Source organism: Rhagoletis zephyria, unplaced genomic scaffold, assembly GCF_001687245.7.
Source record: "Rhagoletis zephyria isolate East Lansing unplaced genomic scaffold, Rhagoletis_zephyria_1.1 Rzeph_scaffold_00023, whole genome shotgun sequence".
Lineage (NCBI taxonomy): Eukaryota > Metazoa > Arthropoda > Insecta > Diptera > Tephritidae > Rhagoletis > Rhagoletis zephyria.
The window spans coordinates 601,714-618,801 of NW_016157107.1; the positions used below are offsets into that span (position 1 = coordinate 601,714).

At 34.4% G+C, this 17,088-nt stretch overlaps 4 protein-coding genes across 4 annotated transcripts in view; 2 read left to right on the top strand and 2 right to left on the bottom strand.

Moving 5' to 3' along the window:
* Positions 1–1,891: 1,891 nt before the first annotated feature.
* Positions 1,892–2,801, top strand: LOC108362629 (embryogenic cell protein 40-like). Its single transcript, XM_017615690.1, has 2 exons — positions 1,892–1,906; positions 1,992–2,801. The coding sequence occupies exons 1-2, from the start codon at positions 1,892–1,894 to the stop codon at positions 2,799–2,801; spliced, it is 825 nt and encodes a 274-aa protein (XP_017471179.1).
* A 6,664-nt stretch (positions 2,802–9,465) lies between these two features.
* LOC108362552 (uncharacterized) lies at positions 9,466–10,137 on the top strand. The gene is made up of 2 exons (XM_017615590.1): positions 9,466–9,492; positions 9,556–10,137. Exon 2 carries the CDS (start codon positions 9,751–9,753, stop codon positions 10,135–10,137), a length of 387 nt encoding a protein of 128 aa, XP_017471079.1. The 5' UTR covers positions 9,466–9,492; positions 9,556–9,750.
* A 334-nt stretch (positions 10,138–10,471) lies between these two features.
* Positions 10,472–11,554, bottom strand: LOC108362638 (putative nuclease HARBI1). Its single transcript, XM_017615699.1, has 3 exons — positions 11,140–11,554; positions 10,934–11,069; positions 10,472–10,875 (listed from the first exon to the last, which is right to left on the bottom strand). The coding sequence occupies exons 1-3, from the start codon at positions 11,524–11,526 to the stop codon at positions 10,502–10,504; spliced, it is 897 nt and encodes a 298-aa protein (XP_017471188.1). The 5' UTR covers positions 11,527–11,554; the 3' UTR covers positions 10,472–10,501.
* Positions 11,555–16,474: 4,920 nt separating this feature from the next.
* The window catches only part of LOC108362563 (uncharacterized), a 1,085-nt gene continuing 471 nt past the window's right edge, over positions 16,475–17,088 (bottom strand). The window contains exons 2-3 of the mRNA XM_017615596.1: positions 16,903–17,074; positions 16,475–16,849 (exon numbers count right to left, since the gene is read on the bottom strand). Of these exons, the coding sequence (XP_017471085.1) occupies positions 16,485–16,849; positions 16,903–17,074 (537 nt within the window). The 3' untranslated portion in view covers positions 16,475–16,484. The remainder of the gene's footprint in view (positions 16,850–16,902; positions 17,075–17,088) is intronic.

Here is a 17,088-nt window from a genome sequence, read left to right on the forward strand (position 1 = left end):
TTAAAATGTTAACAATTCATACATTTTTTAAATTAACCTCATTTAGCTGTCTAACAATATATCTCTCATTATTTGCAACTGCATTGCATACATACAAAGTAGAATGTTCCATAACGTCGAACTACAAAATGTTGATCCGAAAAGCTATGGAAATGCATCAAACAACAAGTTGATACTTCGTTTGTTTTTAATTGCGTTTGGTGTCATGAAAATGGAAAATTACGTAAGTTTATTCATTGTTATATTGAATATTCAAAATATGCAATGTATGTGGTTCCAATCAGTGCACGGACTTCGAAAAAAATAATATTGGTAGATTTTGCATACAAAAATTGGTAGAAGTTGGTAGATTTTTTTAAAAGAAACATTATTATATAGTTTTTACTCATTTAGGATAAATGAAAGCTAATTTAGGTAAGATGGTGTTACCGAAGCAGCTGAATTTTCGCCTTGGGGATTTTTAATGTCAAAATGATGCATTTGTAATTCTTATTGTCATTATGGGTAAAATTTGTTAGTGGAATTTTTGTTTTTGAACTTTTGCTATCACCTTATTATATGAATTCGTCTTGGAATAAATTGCATTTCTTTATAAAACAATAAAACATTCAACAAAAAAGGTATAAATATGTAGTACATAAAAGTGGGACCAAATCATGGCATCCGTGATCGAATGAAACACGATTCGAATCGAATGAAACAAAATGACAGCTGTTCTCTCAAATACATATTGAACTTAAAAAGCGAATTCGCTACCAAAAGCTGTAAAGAAAATTCCGATTCGAATTTGATTCGATCCCGGATGCCTTGATTCTGGCCCTGTTTTACAATAAAGCAAACAATTACTCTGCCCTTCAAAATTTTTTGATTAAAATTAGTTTTGAAATGATTTAAGTTTGCACACCATTCCTTTGGAAAAATATTGCATAAACAGTTGGATATGGTCAAAATTAACTCCTCATGTTTATTTTAGGTATGTTCCATGATAAAATATGTATACACTGTGTTCATCTAAATATCTTTGCTTTCTTTATAGAAAATATTGGTAGATTTTTAGCCTTTGTTGGTAGAAATGGTAGAAAATAAAAAACAGCTAAAAAGTTGGTAGATCTACCAATAAAGTGGTAAAGTCCGTGCACTGGTTGCAATGTTTCGCAACTCTGCATATACGAACATTTAAAATACCGCAGTAGAACGGTATCCAAGCATTGTATTGGTACGTTTTGGAAGTTAGTCATTAGCATTTGATTGTATGGTCATTAACTTTATATTTGCTCATATCAAGCGATATTCCGCCAAATATTTGCACTGAGTATCTAACGGCTTTTCATATGAACTTTGAATTAGCCACCCGCAGCACCGATTAAAATGCCGCCGTCATTGAGACGATGGCGATTATAGCGATGTGATAATGATACAGTTTATTAGATCTTTCCTCTCAGAAAGAATGCTGCATATTTTGTGCTAGTGGCATGACGCGGCGTTCGGCGTGTTAAGTAGAAGACTGCGTTGGGCGATCATCGAATCAGCTTGGCATTTGCATACATGATTTCATAATTTAAAGAAAACACAACAGGTATAAAACGTGCAGATGCGATGACCCTATTAAAAATTACGAAATACATATACGCATTCTTTAAATTGGCTAATATGTTTTAATGATACGAGTATTTCTGCCTTTTTGTTTCCACTCATCTACAAGGTTTTTCTCTATTCAATATGTATAGGTGTTTGCGCTCATTGATAGCAGAAGTGGCGTTAAGGTACTCAATTGATGCTTCAAAGAAGCACGAAATGATAGCGGCCCACTATATAATACAAGCGCTTAAATTTAACAGATTCAGAAATCAATTATATTCTAAAGCAAAACTACTTCTAAAACCTTAGCAAGATGCGTGCGTTCTTTGTAAGCAGTTAAAGTGTTAATTTTAAATAAAATTTCATCGCGAGGATTTGTGCCTGATTTATTGTCTTAATTTTTTTGTTTGCAGGTATTGTGTTTGGCTGCTGTTTCCTATGCCGATAAACTAGGTTATAACTACCGACCAGTTGGGCATTCTGACTCTGGACTCTCCTTCACACCCGGCAGTTCTGACGGCATTGGAAGTCTTGGAGGACTCGGAAGTCTCGGCGGTGATAGTGGACTAGGCAGTAGTGGAAGTGGAGGTCCTAGTGGTTTAGGCAGCAGTGGAAGCCTAGGTGGCCTTAGTGGTCTTGGTGGCTTGGAAGGTGGTCATGGAGGTTCAGGGGACTTAGGCGGAATTGGTGCTCCAGGTGGTTCTGGAAACGTGGGACCATCGTACTCAGCACCTGCCGAATTCAACAAAGAATACTTCACATATACTGCTCCCGAACAGGAATTTGATGATGCAGATGGAGCCCAACAGGTTGCCCACTCTTTAAAGAAGAATCTGCGTGTGGTTTTCATTAAAGGACCTGAAAACCAAGGTCTTGAAAATGCTGCCCTGCAATTGGCCAAGCACGCTGGCGAGGACCAAACCGCTATCTATGTTTTGCAAAAACAGAGCGACATTTCAGATTTGGCTAACAAACTCAATGCGATCCAAAGTCAGAGCAGCCACAGGCCCGAGGTGCACTTCGTCAAATACCGCACTCCTGAAGATGCCGCCAACGCTCAGCAAGCTATCCAATCACAATACGATCAATTGGGTGGAAATTCCCAAGCGCACGATGGAGGTGTCGCCCCTGTGCACAACTTTGCTTCCCAAGCTCCAGTTCGGGCTCCCGAAGTGCACGCTCCCCGCAATGCTTACTTGCCATCTTCCATCATTCGTATTTAGGTTTAGAAACAGTTGTTGATTTATTTGCGAGTTTACTAATTTGATATATAGGACGACTGATTTGTTAAGTTTGACCAATTATTTTTGTTAATGTTGTTAATAAAATACCAAGGTACAAGATAAAAGAACCTAACTGTTTTAGTCATTCCATATGAAATCGTCTGGAAACAAAAAAAATCGTCGCCGCCCATTTTCGATTTTGTTGTACTTTTGAGGGACTCTCCTTTAGGGTCCCAAAGATCAGAATTTTTCACAATTTGTATGCTTTAACAAATTTAGCTCCAAGGACGAATAAGTGTTGAAAATGTCCTTTTAAAACTTTATCCCTGAATATCCTTGAAATTTCAAATATTTATTTTTGAAAGAAACAGGGAGGACTAACATGTAAACACAGATAGATACAAAAATTTTACACTTCGCTTTATAAGATTTTGATGAAGATATTGGAATCATTACACTGTACAGCACTCGGCTGGGTATTGGACCAAACCAATTTTTTTTAAGAAATTGAGTCATAGGTAAAAAAGTAACTTCCCCGTTTTTCGAGGTTAGCATCCGAAATCGAGATATTGACTTTCGAAGTTCGAAATAGCACCTTTGGTAAAAAGTTATTTTTTATTATTATATGTAAATAACTAAAAAACTAAAAACTTTAACGTAGACCACCTTTTGCTCTCATCTAAACGGTATATAACTTTTTTTGTGCAAACTTGTATTACAGGTGCTGTAAGGGGTAAAAGGTCTTCGAAAATTTCAAAACATTATATTTCAAAATATTTTGAACTGATTTTTAATAGCTTGGTATCGTTGTAAACGTAACCCGCTTTCTTCTGATATGCAAATGTGTATACTTCATGTGTATGTAAAAATTTGAGGAAAAACATTTAAAAGCAAAAAAAACATTTTGTTATAAAAAAAATATTTTAAACAAAAAAAGTACTAGCCGATTTTTAAAAAATTTATATCGTTGTAAACGCAATCAAACTTTCTTTCTTTTGATATGCGTATTTGTACACTTCGTATATAAAAATTTTAGTAAAAACAATTAAAAAATAAAACATTTTTGTATAGAAAAAAAAAATTTTACAAAAAAATTACTATCCGGCTTTTAAAAATTTGGTATCGTTGTAGATCGATTAAACCCCCTTTCTTCTGGTATACATATTTTTATACTTCGGATATAAAAAATTGAGAAAAACACTTAAAAGCAAAAAATACTTTTTTTTAATATTTTAAACAAAAAAATTACAAACCGATTTTTAAAAACTGGTATCGTTGTAAAGGATACCAGAAAACTTATACTTCATTAAACCCAAAAATTTCTATTTATATACACAAAACAATAAAAAACTCCCTCTATATAACCTCCTGCCCCCTAGGTGAAAGGCTGACCACCACCTTGTATACAAAACAATTGAAGTATTTGAACCGCACATCATACTGTCAGTTTGTTCTTTTAGAGCGCGTACATGGTTCCATAAGAATGATTCCAGTATCTTCATTTATGTATTTTGTAACTATCAACATCAAATTTCAAAATTCTTTAAAAAAAATCCTGACATCAGAGAGAAAAACTAAAAACGCAGTTTTACTATATTTGTCCCCCAGTTTTGTGAATATGTTGATTTTTTCGTGTGTAAAATTGACTTTTGCACAGTATAATCTGTATGTATGTATGTATAGATATGTAAATATGGTGCAGTACACATACAAATCTTATAATAGGGTTATTCGAGGTTTGTTGCATATACCTCAGAGTTCTGTATTTTTAGTGTTTAGGTAGATACCTTTTGTAAAAATTTCTAACAGCATGCTACTACATTATCTACAACAACCATAAATACGACAATTACAGAATACTGGGGCATACACCATGATTCAATAATAAAAGGTTTGCTCAAAAAACTGTTTTCTCGCTCCATCTTGACAAAATCGGCTCCCTTAGCAAGGCATTGCGTGTGGGTTCGTGTGTGTGTCAAAGCTTTTGTCAGGAAGCTAAAAAAGTGTCAAAACTCTAATGTCACTAATAAGCAAACCTTTAGTTATTGAATCATGGGCATATACAAGGTGTATAATTACGGTGACCATCCGTCCTTTATTTCAAACGTTAGTGCGTTATTTTAACCCCCTGTCCTTTATATTTTTTTCAAAATAAAGTACGCTTTTTGTCCTTTATTTCTTAAACTGTCCTTTAATTCGGCTCTGCATTTTCAGAGGTAAATTTTTAAACGTAGAATATGAAAAACAAAAATGTCCCTTATAAAATATAATGAAAACTTTCGCCAGTTTGTTTCGCACCCCACATAAGGGTTTCTATTTAATTGGTAATCTTTGTACAATCTATAAAATGCAGGAAAAGTTGTGCCCAGGATCGTGTTGCACTCTGAGTTTCCAATTCCAATTCCAAAACTGGCATTCATTCACCTAATTTTTCACTTAATTTGATTAACTTTTATTTTTTTTATTTTACAATATTTGCAAGAGACCAGTTGAGCCTGATTTCTGAATTTTAATTTGATTATACTAAATTTTTCAGGGCAAAATGCAGAAAAAGTAGCAATTTGGAAGAAAATGTATGTTAATAAATGTTACATAATAAAAACTTGTTGAAAACAATTGTATGGTTTTCCCAAAACAAAAAAATACGCAAAAAAAATTGTGAAATATTATAAAAAAATGTTCACCAAAATAAATATTTTTTTTTAAGGTTTTTAGTAAAAATTGGTTGAAAAATGAAGGCTCCGGCGGATTGTGAACATTGAATTCCAACTTTGAACCACTGTGTGCTGACTTCGTCGTGCAATATGAATTATGCTAAACGCATTTTGGTAGCAAAGTTGGCGATGTCCTTGAAAAGGATTTGGCTTCATTTTTCGCTACAGCACACGGTGGGCAGGAAGCGAAGATAGGTTGCATAAAAATGTCGACAAAATCTGAAAGCAGGGTTTTATTTGTTGATATCTTAAGGTTAAGAATCCGCTTAAGTTGAAATCCTAGCTGCTCCTGTTTTAAAGATATCCACATTTTATATACTTCTGATAGGATATATTTGCAAAAGACGAAGGCGTACTTCTCGATAATTAGAGCATATTTATACGAAAAGAAATCTCATACAAATCTGTTCCCCTTTTTTAACTGACTAAAACGGATCAAATCAATGTGAAACATTTTCATTTTTTCCTACCGAAAGAATAATTGATCGAGATTTATTGGGCGCTACCGGTATACAACTTAGATAAAACACCACAATTACCTTTTTCTGTAGCGTGAACTTTCTCATTACAAACACTTTCAATATCGCAATATATGTATGTATGTATACAATATTGTATGCTATATAATACGGTAGTAATTTTTTATTAAAGGTTTGTTGCTATAAGCAAGTAGCGCAGGCAAGTCGCACTGCGCTTGTGCAAGAAATAAAAATGCTCTAACTTAGGCCAACGGTACTCCTCATAATAAGTAAATAAATTCAAAGCTTGTATGAGATTTATTTTGGTATTTATGTACTCTTCTGTCAGGAAATAATGACTATTGTACATCCAGAACACAAATGCGATCATAAAGAAAATCGCATGAAAGTATGCGCTTTGTGTGTAGGGCTGCCAGACGTCCCGGTTTTCCCGGACATGTCCCGGTTTTAGACTATTTGTCCCGGTGTCCCGGTCCAACCTTAAAATGTCCCGGGTTTCATTTAAGTGTCCCGGTTTTCGATTTGATTGCACAAATTTTGCTTAAAAATGACTACGCTGAGAGAAAAAACGCGTTGTAATATTAAGAAAAATTTTATGAATTTACTGGGGGAAATAACGCATAGTAAACATGAATATTTTTTATTTGATTATCGTTTTGAAATGTTCGTACTTAAATACAATACTTTCATACCACGCACACGTGGTGTTGAATCATACTGAACATTTGAATGCACATTTACATGTCTGGCTGTAGCTGAGTGCACGAAGATGCTTGCCACAATTTGCTAATTTCCAGAGCGTCAGGGTTCAAATCCCATTACAGACAGCATGGAATTTAAATAAATTTTTTTTTAACTTAATTATGAAAAAGCATCCGTTAAGTGCAAAGCGCTTCATTTTAATATTGGCGTATTTCAATTGAATATTTCTATACTAAATACTAAAATTTGTATACTTAAATTATTACGAGTTGGGTTGGTGCTCTTTCATATGCGATTTTTTTTTTAAATGTAGCACGTTTTGCATAAGCAATAGTTGATGATTAATATAAGTATGTACCTAAATACGTTAAAATGACATGCACAGAGTTTTACAATTATAGCAAAAGCCAGAAGTTTTGAAACAAGCTCACAGCAACGAAACAAATGACTGATATTTTAATATTACCCTGTATTAATTTTTTTTTTCGTGAAACCTAGATTACTTATAAGTACCGTGCCGTACAAAATTATTGGCTCGGAGACACTTTCATCTGATGATGTTTAAAATGTAGCTTTTGAGCCAATTAGTAAAGTGCAAGTCTGAAGTTACCAGAAAGTTTCGTTGATTTTTTGCAATTATTTATTTTTTGCTGACAGTGTCTTCCACATACAAAAAAATGTCGAACATAGTTTGTATGGAAGAAACTCTCAGTTCTCGTTCTCGTTCAACGCCATGAGCAAAATCGTGAATACATGGTTTTCCGCAAAACAAGCGGATCTTAGAAATTTTGATAAAAATTTTAACGAACTCCGCACAGCTTTGAAAAGTACTGGAATTTCTCAAACTGTCAAAATCCATTATATCCTTAAACATTTAAAGCAATATATTTCATTCTTGAATAACGATGGTTTAGGATTATGGTCCGAGCAGGCCGGGAAGTCAGTTCATAGGGAATTCATTAAATTCTGGGATAGATTCGAAATAAATATGATTGATAAACCAACTTTTGTGAGTCGCCTGAAGAAAACTGTAATGACATTTTCATTCCAGCATATATAAAAACTTAACTAAATAATAAAATATTTAAATACTAAAATGTGTGACTATATTATATGGTAAGCCAACAAAAAAAATAAAAGGAAACAAAAAACAAATATAAAAAAATAAAGCATGAAAAAAATATAAAAAAATAAAACCAAAAAAAGAACAAAGAGGTGCAAAGTAAGTTGCCTCTACGTGGTGCGCCTTGGAAACGATTGAAACCGGCTAAAAACTTACATAAACTTATATTTTCACATAATATATATACACACATTTACTCACACATACATTGTTGAATATTTAATGCACAAGGATGTTTTTCTCTTTCGCAAAAGTCGGTCCTATCATAACTATGTAAAATGTTGATATCTTTAAAACAGGAGCAGCTAGGATTTCAATTCAAAGAGATTCTTAACCTAAAAATATCAACAAATACAACCCTGCTTTCAGTTTTTGTGGACATTTTTATGCAACCTATCTTTGCTTCCTGCCCACCGTGAGCAGGGAACTTATACATTAGATAATATAATTAACTGGTAAATATTTGATTTAAATTACAATATGGGCAAGGTACTTTTATCATACAAGTTGTATGTACGTATTCCCAAATCATTTTGAAAAAAAATGTACTTTATTTTACGTTGTCTAATATGGTCACCGTATGTATAATACAACAAATGCGGGTAGAAGCGAAAATTTGGCGACAACTAAAATTACGAAAAAGTGATTTGAATATGCTGTAGGTCGCTATGTGACTTAAAATAAACTTAAAAATTTACAAATTATACATTTTATTTAATCAATTCCGATTTTTTAATTATCATTCTAATAATACTGAAGCGTTTGGGCAATAACTCACAATAATAATAATAAATTGGCGCATACACAACTGGCTGAGCTTCTTCTTCGATTTGTGGCGTGCACCTTGATGTTGTCACACAAAGGGGAGGGACTTACAGTTTTACGCCGACTCCGAACGGCGATTGTTTTTCATGTCAGAAATACACTCGGCGGTTTGCCATTGCCTGCCGAGGGCGACCGATATCAGAAAAACCCCTTTTTATTTTTTTATGTTGGGTTGAACCGGGCTGGAACCCAGGCCCTGCGGAGTGGGAGCGCATGCTGATAACCACTACACCATAGCAGCCGCCAATAACTCATATTTACATATAGCATAATAGGTGTAGTTCTCGCGCGATCCTTGTGACGTGCAACTTCATAGGTTTGGCAGAAGATCTTTGATGTATCTTATTCGCGGAAGACTATTATGCCCCTATTACGGTTTACAACTCAACTCCATTTCAGTTGAAAACTTACAATTTGGTATTATCGATAACAACTCAACCTGTCAAAAAATTTTTGGTTGTATTTATATCGTCTTACAACTTTTTTGTGGTATTACCACCCTGTGCTAGTTCGGTTGACAAAAGTATCGAAAATCGACAACTCATTACTAGCAGTTGTTTTGAACAAATTTTTAAGCGAAAATGGAAAGCGGGTAATTAAATTTTTTTAATTTGTCTTAATCCAACATCTTAATCAGGAATTTCTTACAAATTCGTAGAAAAAATAAACTTACAACGAAACAAAAGTTTGAAAAACTAGTTGAGCTGATGGAGAAGCATCCCGAAACTGGACGAGGCAAGCCGCAATTTGGAAGCAGCAAAAGTAAAAGCAAGGGATTGTGGGAGCAATTTGCCATAGAGCTAAACAGTTAAAGACCACCAACAAGAACTGCGCACGAGTGGGGACGAGTAAGTAGTAATCATGGAATTAGACCAATACAATGAAAGCGCAATAATTTATTTCTCCTGTAGGTTTGGATACACTATAAGGCAAATTTAAAAAGGAAGCTTGCCAACAATCGCAGCAATATTCTTGCAACTGGTGGTGGTCCGTCGCAAGAGGTTTCTTTAAATCCACTAGAAGAAAGTGTTGCGGAACTTATTCAGATAAGGGAACAAGTTGCACCCAGTGGCCGGGCGTTCGGGGTAGAGAATATACCACCGGTGATGGATGGCGAAGAAATAGAAGACGGCTTAGTTGCAGCTTCGTCCATGGTTGATGAGCCCCAGGTAGCAAACATTGAAGATCGGCCCTCTTCGTCAGCATCGCGTGTACAAAATCGCCGCAGAAGCTGCAATTTAGAAACTGAGCGTCTAGAGCTCCTAAAAATGCAGGCAGAAACGCAAAAAGAGGTACTAAAAAAAATTGATAGAATTGAAAAGACGGCGTACAAAAATTACGACATTAATAAAAAATTGCTGCACATAAAGCAACAAAAATATAAATTGTTTGAAAGGCAGGCTAGGGAAGCCCATGAACAACATTTTTTTAAGGTAGAGCAATTAAAAATAGCTAAATTAAGAGGCTATTTGCAAGACGAGAACAGCTCGTGAATGGAGAACTGATGTTTATTTGACAAACATTGAAAGGGCTTTAATTTAATAATTTGAAATATTTTTTAATTTAATTGTACAACATGAAGTAATATTTTTTTTTTATTAATTATAAGTTTTGCAATCCCTAATTTTAAGACCACATGAAGTGATATTTTTTTTAAATTAACTATTTTGAAAAACCTAATTTTAAGAGCACATGAAGTGATACTTTTTTAAATTAACTATTTTGAAAAACCTAATTTTAAGAGCACATGAAGTGATATTTAATGAATATTAAATATAAGTTATTTAACCATTGAAAATAAAAGAAGACTGAATGAAGTACAAATAATTAAATGTGAGTTAGAGTTTTTTATTTCTATTAAATGGATAACAAAATATTATTGCGAATTCTTCTGGCGGCATCCTCGTCTTCTGTTTCAATGTTCAGGTTTTCATTGCTTATTTCCGTACTTGAAGCGGTTGCAATTTCTTCAGAAAGTTCCACGCGAAAGTGTTGACAAATATTATGCAAAGCGCAGCAAGCGTTCACAATTTGTGTAGATTTTGCTGGTGAATAATGTAAGCCACGCACAGATAAAAGACAACGAAATCGGCTTTTCAATATTCCAATCGTCCGTTCTACAATATTTCGAGCCTTAGAGTGTATTGTATTGTAGCGAGCTTGTGGTGAACCAGCTTCTGCCATGCGGAAAGGAGTCATTAAAAAAGTTTGTAGAGGGTAACCAGCGTCGCCTTTAAGGAATATTTTAAACAATCTATTTTTGTATTAAATACTAATGACCAGTCTTACCTAAAATCCAGGAATTACTCTGTATGTTTCTCTGCAGATGCTCTTTCAAATCGCTTACGTTAAAAACAAAGGAATCGTGATTTGCGCCCGCGTGCCTAGCATCCACATACCGGATAGCCATTTTGTAATCGCAAAGCTTGAAATCGAAATAGATGTCATGACCATTTTCTTTTAAAGTATTATTTGCTTTTTACATTTTCACTTACAATCATGACGTTTAAACTGTAGTAGCCTTTCCTGTTTAGATAAAGATGTTGCATTTCTTTTTTTGGTGAAATGATGCGAACGTGAGTCCCATCGATACAACCCACTACTCCGGGGAATCCGCTTTTTGAATAGAATGCAATTTTTGACGCGTTTTGCTCCTCTTCAGTCATTTGGGTTGTAATCCATTTTCCACAAATATGCTGCTCAATTATATTTAAAACCTCCTTAATAACTACAGATATTGTAGGTTGCGCCAGTCCAACATTAAAATCATTTCCACTGCACTTTTGATAACTGCCGTCAGCAAGGAACCTGAGAGTTGCACATAATTTCAATATGGGAGGTACAGCCGTTCCTCGCACACGTTTCTGGAAATGTTCATCCATCTCGTTTAGCAAAAAGACAAATGCTTCCTTATTTAAACGAGAGTAGCTTACGAATCTGCAAAAAAACATTATTAAAATGCCATTCAATTGTCGCTACAATTTTTCTTACTTGGTGCTTGGAAGTTCCAAAGGATTCGAGTGATCACGAAGCCTTTTCCGTATGCGCAGCACATCAGTTTTGGGACCAACATTTTCATCGTTGTAAAATAAATCAACGCTTATGTCCATTTTACTTTTTATTTGAAAAAAAAAACNCGTCACTTTTTTAGGTTGGCAACATCAATACAACTTCAACTGAAGTGAGTTGTAATTCGTAATGCCAAAAAAGAGTTAAGTTGTTTTAAAGTTGAGTTGTTTCAATTTCAATTCAACTGAGTTGAGTTGTAAACCGTAATAGGGACTTTATTTTTCCCTTTGTTATTATAAAAGAAAGCATTTACATTAATTTCATCTTTTTTTGCGATACTTACTTATGTGGGTGGCAGACGAGTTTTGTTTTGGAATTCAGATGGCAAACGATATAATAAGTTTCGCGTATCCGGCTATGAATTGTTTTGTTTATTTTTTTCTGTAATTGTAACCCCCTAAATAGGGTTGCCAAATTTTTTATGCACGAAATCAGTTTGTTAGACTTTTTCATGCTAAAAAGTCAGTACTTTTCAGTACACTTTTATTCAAAGCAAAATTGTGAATGTAAGTAACCGATAATGCTTTAAAACGCTGGAGTACTTGTTTTTAACAATATTCTGGTATAAGTAAAATATAGTACATAAAAAATAAAAGTGATATTCATTTAAACATGAATGTACACATCGTTGTACACAGAAGTTGCGATATATTGCCAATAATTTTTTTTTTAAATTTATAACATTTTTGATTAGCAATAATGAGATCGTTTAAATCTTCACTGTTTAAATAGTCAAAGGATTCTATACATTTAATTTTAAAATTACATACTTTTTATTTGGAGTTGACTTTAAAAATATTAATTAGAAGCCGGTTTCTCTTTTTGCGCTAGGAAACAAACTTTATTCTTAAGGTCCTCTCAGTTGCTTCTTTTGAGTGTGGTATTAAAAAAAAAATAAAATAAAATTTTTTTTTTTAAACTGTGAAAAAGTACCACTTTTTAAGAACTTCGTCTCTATTTCCTCATGGCTTAAATAATTTTTTCAATTACACAAAAACTGTGAAAGACTAAGAATTCGCTAAAAAGAGTATCTAACTCTATGGGCTGGTTTCTCCAATAAGACTTAGGCTTAAACTTATTTATAACTTAAGTTAGCTACGATTTTGCGCTAAGCCTTTTTTCAGTTTCTCCAACTGAGCGACTTAATAATTTTGCACACGGTAACTCTATCAGCTGTTTCTTTAAATAGTAGTCTTTTTCCTACGTTTTGGCTGGGTTGTCTAGCGTGTATATTTCAAATAGTTATGTTCTGTTGTGATTCGGTATACGTTGTAATATTTTACTAAGAATTTGGAAATATGTCGCGAAAATCTACATTTAATGCGTCCGAGACGAACAAATTGTTTGAAATTTGTGGCAAATACAGTAGTGTAATTGAATGCAAAAAAACTGACTACATCAGTTCAAAGGAAAAAGAAGTTGCATGGGAAAAGATTACGCAGGAATTCAACGCCACAAACGAAATTTTACGCGAATCCAAGGAACTGAAAAAAAAATATAAAAACATAACGTATTTGCTACCGATTGGAGGCGAAGGAATTTCTAAATGCAGTCATTGTTGCTGACAGTGGTTATGAAAACACGAACGTCGTGTTGACGCCGCTTTTAAATTGTAGAAATAGAGCAGAAAATCTGTATAATGAGTCGCACATCAGAACTCGAAATTGTATTGAGCGCTCATACGGTGTGTGGAAGCGCAGATTTCCCGTGCTATCCATGGAGATTCGAATGAAGGTCACGACAGTTCCTTACATTATTGTTGCAACAGCAGTACTGAATAATGTTTGCATTCGCTTTAATGATAAAACTGCACCACAACTTGTACCGGAAATTGATGATGCCGTAACTAATGTTTTAACAGTTCCACCAAACCGCTCAAATGAAGGACGTTCTCGAAATGACCAAACAAGAAAAACAATAATAGATACATATTTTGCTCAAATGTAACTTTATTATTATTATTTATCGGGAAGAATATAATACATACAATATCTGTGGTCATAAGCAGTAACCGCCTAAGTAGACTTAAGAAAGAATTGAGTTATATATGCTATGGTATTCTGCAACGACTATTCCATGTGTATGTGAAATCCCCATCTCGCCAGCCAGCCTATTTAAAAGGTTAAAGACGAACATATTTTGGTTTCCCCATAAGGTTAACATTATAATCCAAATGTTTAAAACATTTTTTCTCGAAATCAGGTTTTTCGACTTAGGCGGTTATTGCTCATGGCCACTGATATATGAATGAATGACTGAGTGGAAGATCGACCTATCTCGGGAGCCAGTTGGAAAACGCCCTATCTCAGAAAACTTTTCAAGAACGCCCTGCTTCAGTATTTGATTGAAGAAGAACGCCCTACTTCAGAATTTTATTGAAGAACGCCCTATTTCAGAATTTTATTGAAAAACACCCTATCCCAGAATTCGGTTCAAAACGCCCTATCTCAAACGAAAATACATTGAAAATGTGCTGAAATAGAGCAGTTTTGAATCGGCAGCTAAAATAGGGTGTTTTTGAACCAAATTCTGAGATAGGCACCCCTATTGCGAGTGTCGACTAGTAGTAGATAAACGACTATTAGTCGACTATCGATTCTCCGTGGTATTTTCAAAGTCGTTTTCTCGTTGAATAAGTGAGTGGGAATAGTTTATAGTCGCACATCCTTTTACAATACAAACAAACAGATGTAGAAGGATGAGCGACTAAAAACTATTCACAGTCGCATATTGAACGATAAATCGACATTCACAATACCATGGAAAAGCGATAATCGAAAAATAGTCGTTTATCTACTACTAGTCGACACTCGCAATAGGGGTGAGGGTGTTTTTAAATAAAATTCTGAGATAGGGCGTTTTCGAACTGGCTGCCGAAATAGGTCGATCTTCCACTCAGCCATCGATATGCATGTAAATAAAAAATTGGAGGGCAAGAAACTATGGTAAACGACTCCAAAAAAATTAAATTATAAGGGGTATTCACTAAATTGACCAAGTGGTCTGGCACTCTGGCAAAAGAGCAGATTAGCTCAAACAACAACTTTTGTCACAGTCGTTGCTTGAGCTATTCTGCTCTTTTGCCAGAGTGCCAGGCCACTTGGTCAATTTGGTGAATATCCACATATCGTCACCTTAATTCCCAAAGGCCCTAACCAACACTTTTTTCGAAACCGCGTTTTTCACAGATTTTTATAGGATGTATTACAAGACGCGTTCAGTAAAAATTTTAAAGTGTAAGTTTTTGATAGTTTTTATAATCGGCCCTATTATGGTTGTCGACTTCAACGTCGAGGTAATTTCTTCATAAAAAAATAGCCATCGTAAGTCCAACTCCAGTAACGCTGACCACAGTTTTTCACTGAACGCGTCTTTCAATACCTCCTACAAAAATCTGTGAAAAACGCGGTTTCGAAAAAAGTGTTGGTTAGGGCCTTTGGGAATTAAGGTAACAATATATAGTTTGATATACAACTTACATCCCATTAGAAAATTATAGATGCTAACCTATATATATATTGTCATGTGGAAAATAATAGGGACACGATATTTTGAACAGTTTTGGCAATTATTCTTTTGTTTGTTTAATGTTTATTATTTTTTTATAAAAATACAGCTAATTATCTAACAAAAATCATATATGTACATATCTTAGACTGTAATATTACATATGTATTAATAAATAAAGTATAACGTAAATAAAAAAAACAAAATATTCCATTCAAACAAAACAAAAACAAAAAACTTCGCATATTACTACTACACTGGCGATCAAAACCGGGTGCATGGTGTTTTTTTTTAAATATATACAATGATTTCAAAGTTTATAGAGAAGTTGGAGAAATTAAAAAAAAATTTCATTAAAATTTCGAGCTTTTTAGACTGGGCTTAATAAAATTTATGGGTATGTAGTTGGATCTCATGAAATTTTAGTAAAATAAGTGCAAGTTTTAAGGGGCTAGAAAATCTCGTTGATTTCTAATAATTTTCTTCTGACGGCTTTTGCTGTTTTTTTTTCATATAAAAAGTGCAATTTATAAAAACTGGAGCAAATTTTGTGTGCAAACACATTTTCTACACAACAAATTCTTGTTTATATGGAAAAACCGCAAAAGCCGTCAGAAGAAAATTATTAGAAATCAACGTGATTTTCTAGCCCCTTAAAACTTGCACTTATTTTACTAAAATTTCATGAGATCCAACTACATACCCAAAAATTTTATATAAACTCATGCCCGGTTGCACCAATAAATTTTAAATTTATCAGCCTGTTAAAATTTAAAATTACAAATTTGTTCAGTCTGATAAGTTTTTAAATTTATTGGTGAAACCGGACACCAGCCTAAGGAGTTCGAAATTTGATTTTTTTAAATTTTCCAACTTCTTTATAAACTTCAAAATCATTGTAAATATTTAAAAAAAAACATGCACTCAGTTGTATATTGTCTGCTGATTGGAAGATCGGCCTATCTTAGCAAATGGCCGAAGAAGGCCCTATTTTATAATTTGTTTCAAAAACGCTCTATCTCAACTGCCGCTTCAAACACGCACTATCTCAACATATTCTCAGCTGATAGGGCGTTTTTGAAATACATTATAAAATCTGGCGTTGTTCGTCCATTTGCAGCAGGCGATATACAAATATGAATTTATCAGGAGGTTCTATAATTCACGGCCGGGTGAATTTCAATAAAATCCGCTTTGAATTCAAATTGGCATTGGTTGAAATTTACTCGGAAGTGAATTGTAGAACCTGCGAGTATAAAAATATTTACACGTTATATAACTTTTTTAATTCCAATTTTTCTTTTTCTAATCGAACGCTAAGTATTTCCATTTCTATGGCCTGACGTTCCTTATGTTGGAGAACCTCCAACTCGTGCCTTTCGCGCATGAGCTTCATTTGTAGCTCCACTCTCTCCTCTTCCTTCTTTGCCAAAGCAACGTCTGCCTGGAATTTAGACTCTGTCCATTTGCTTTTGATAGAAGCCAGATTCTCCCAGGACGAGGTCTTCGGGTTTTTGTCACACAGTCTTCGAGGTGTCCACAGTGGTGCGCTCATCTTCTTCCTTAGTGTGGCAGGACCGGGTAGCGGTGTTTCCAATGCGGGTGAAGTACTGGTATTGTTTTCAGCAACTGGAAGTATACAACATCAGAATTTCAACAATTTAGGAATTTTAGGAACTTACGATGAACATCCGCCAGCACAGTATCTGAATCGCAAGTATTCGCAATACCCTCCATCTCTTTGTCATTTAACATTGCCAACATCCTCTCCTCTACACCTGTCAAAGGGGTTGAAGGTGTTGCAGGACCACCACCAGTGCCATAGATGCCTCTCCGCTCTTCAGCTGCCTTGGTCTTTGTAACATATA

Bases quoted from the DNA above. Each gene is read 5' to 3' on its own strand.
- LOC108362638 (XM_017615699.1), bottom strand. From the start codon at position 11,526: ATGGATGAACATTTCCAGAAACGTGTGCGAGGAACGGCTGTACCTCCC. The intron at 11,070-11,139 runs GTAAGTGAAAAT...TTCGATTTCAAG, and splicing joins ACAGTTTAAACGTCATGATT to CTTTGCGATTACAAAATGGC. The intron at 10,876-10,933 runs GTAAGACTGGTC...TATTCCTTAAAG, and splicing joins GAGTAATTCCTGGATTTTAG to GCGACGCTGGTTACCCTCTA.
- LOC108362552 (XM_017615590.1), top strand. From the start codon at position 9,751: ATGGATGGCGAAGAAATAGAAGACGGCTTAGTTGCAGCTTCGTCCATG.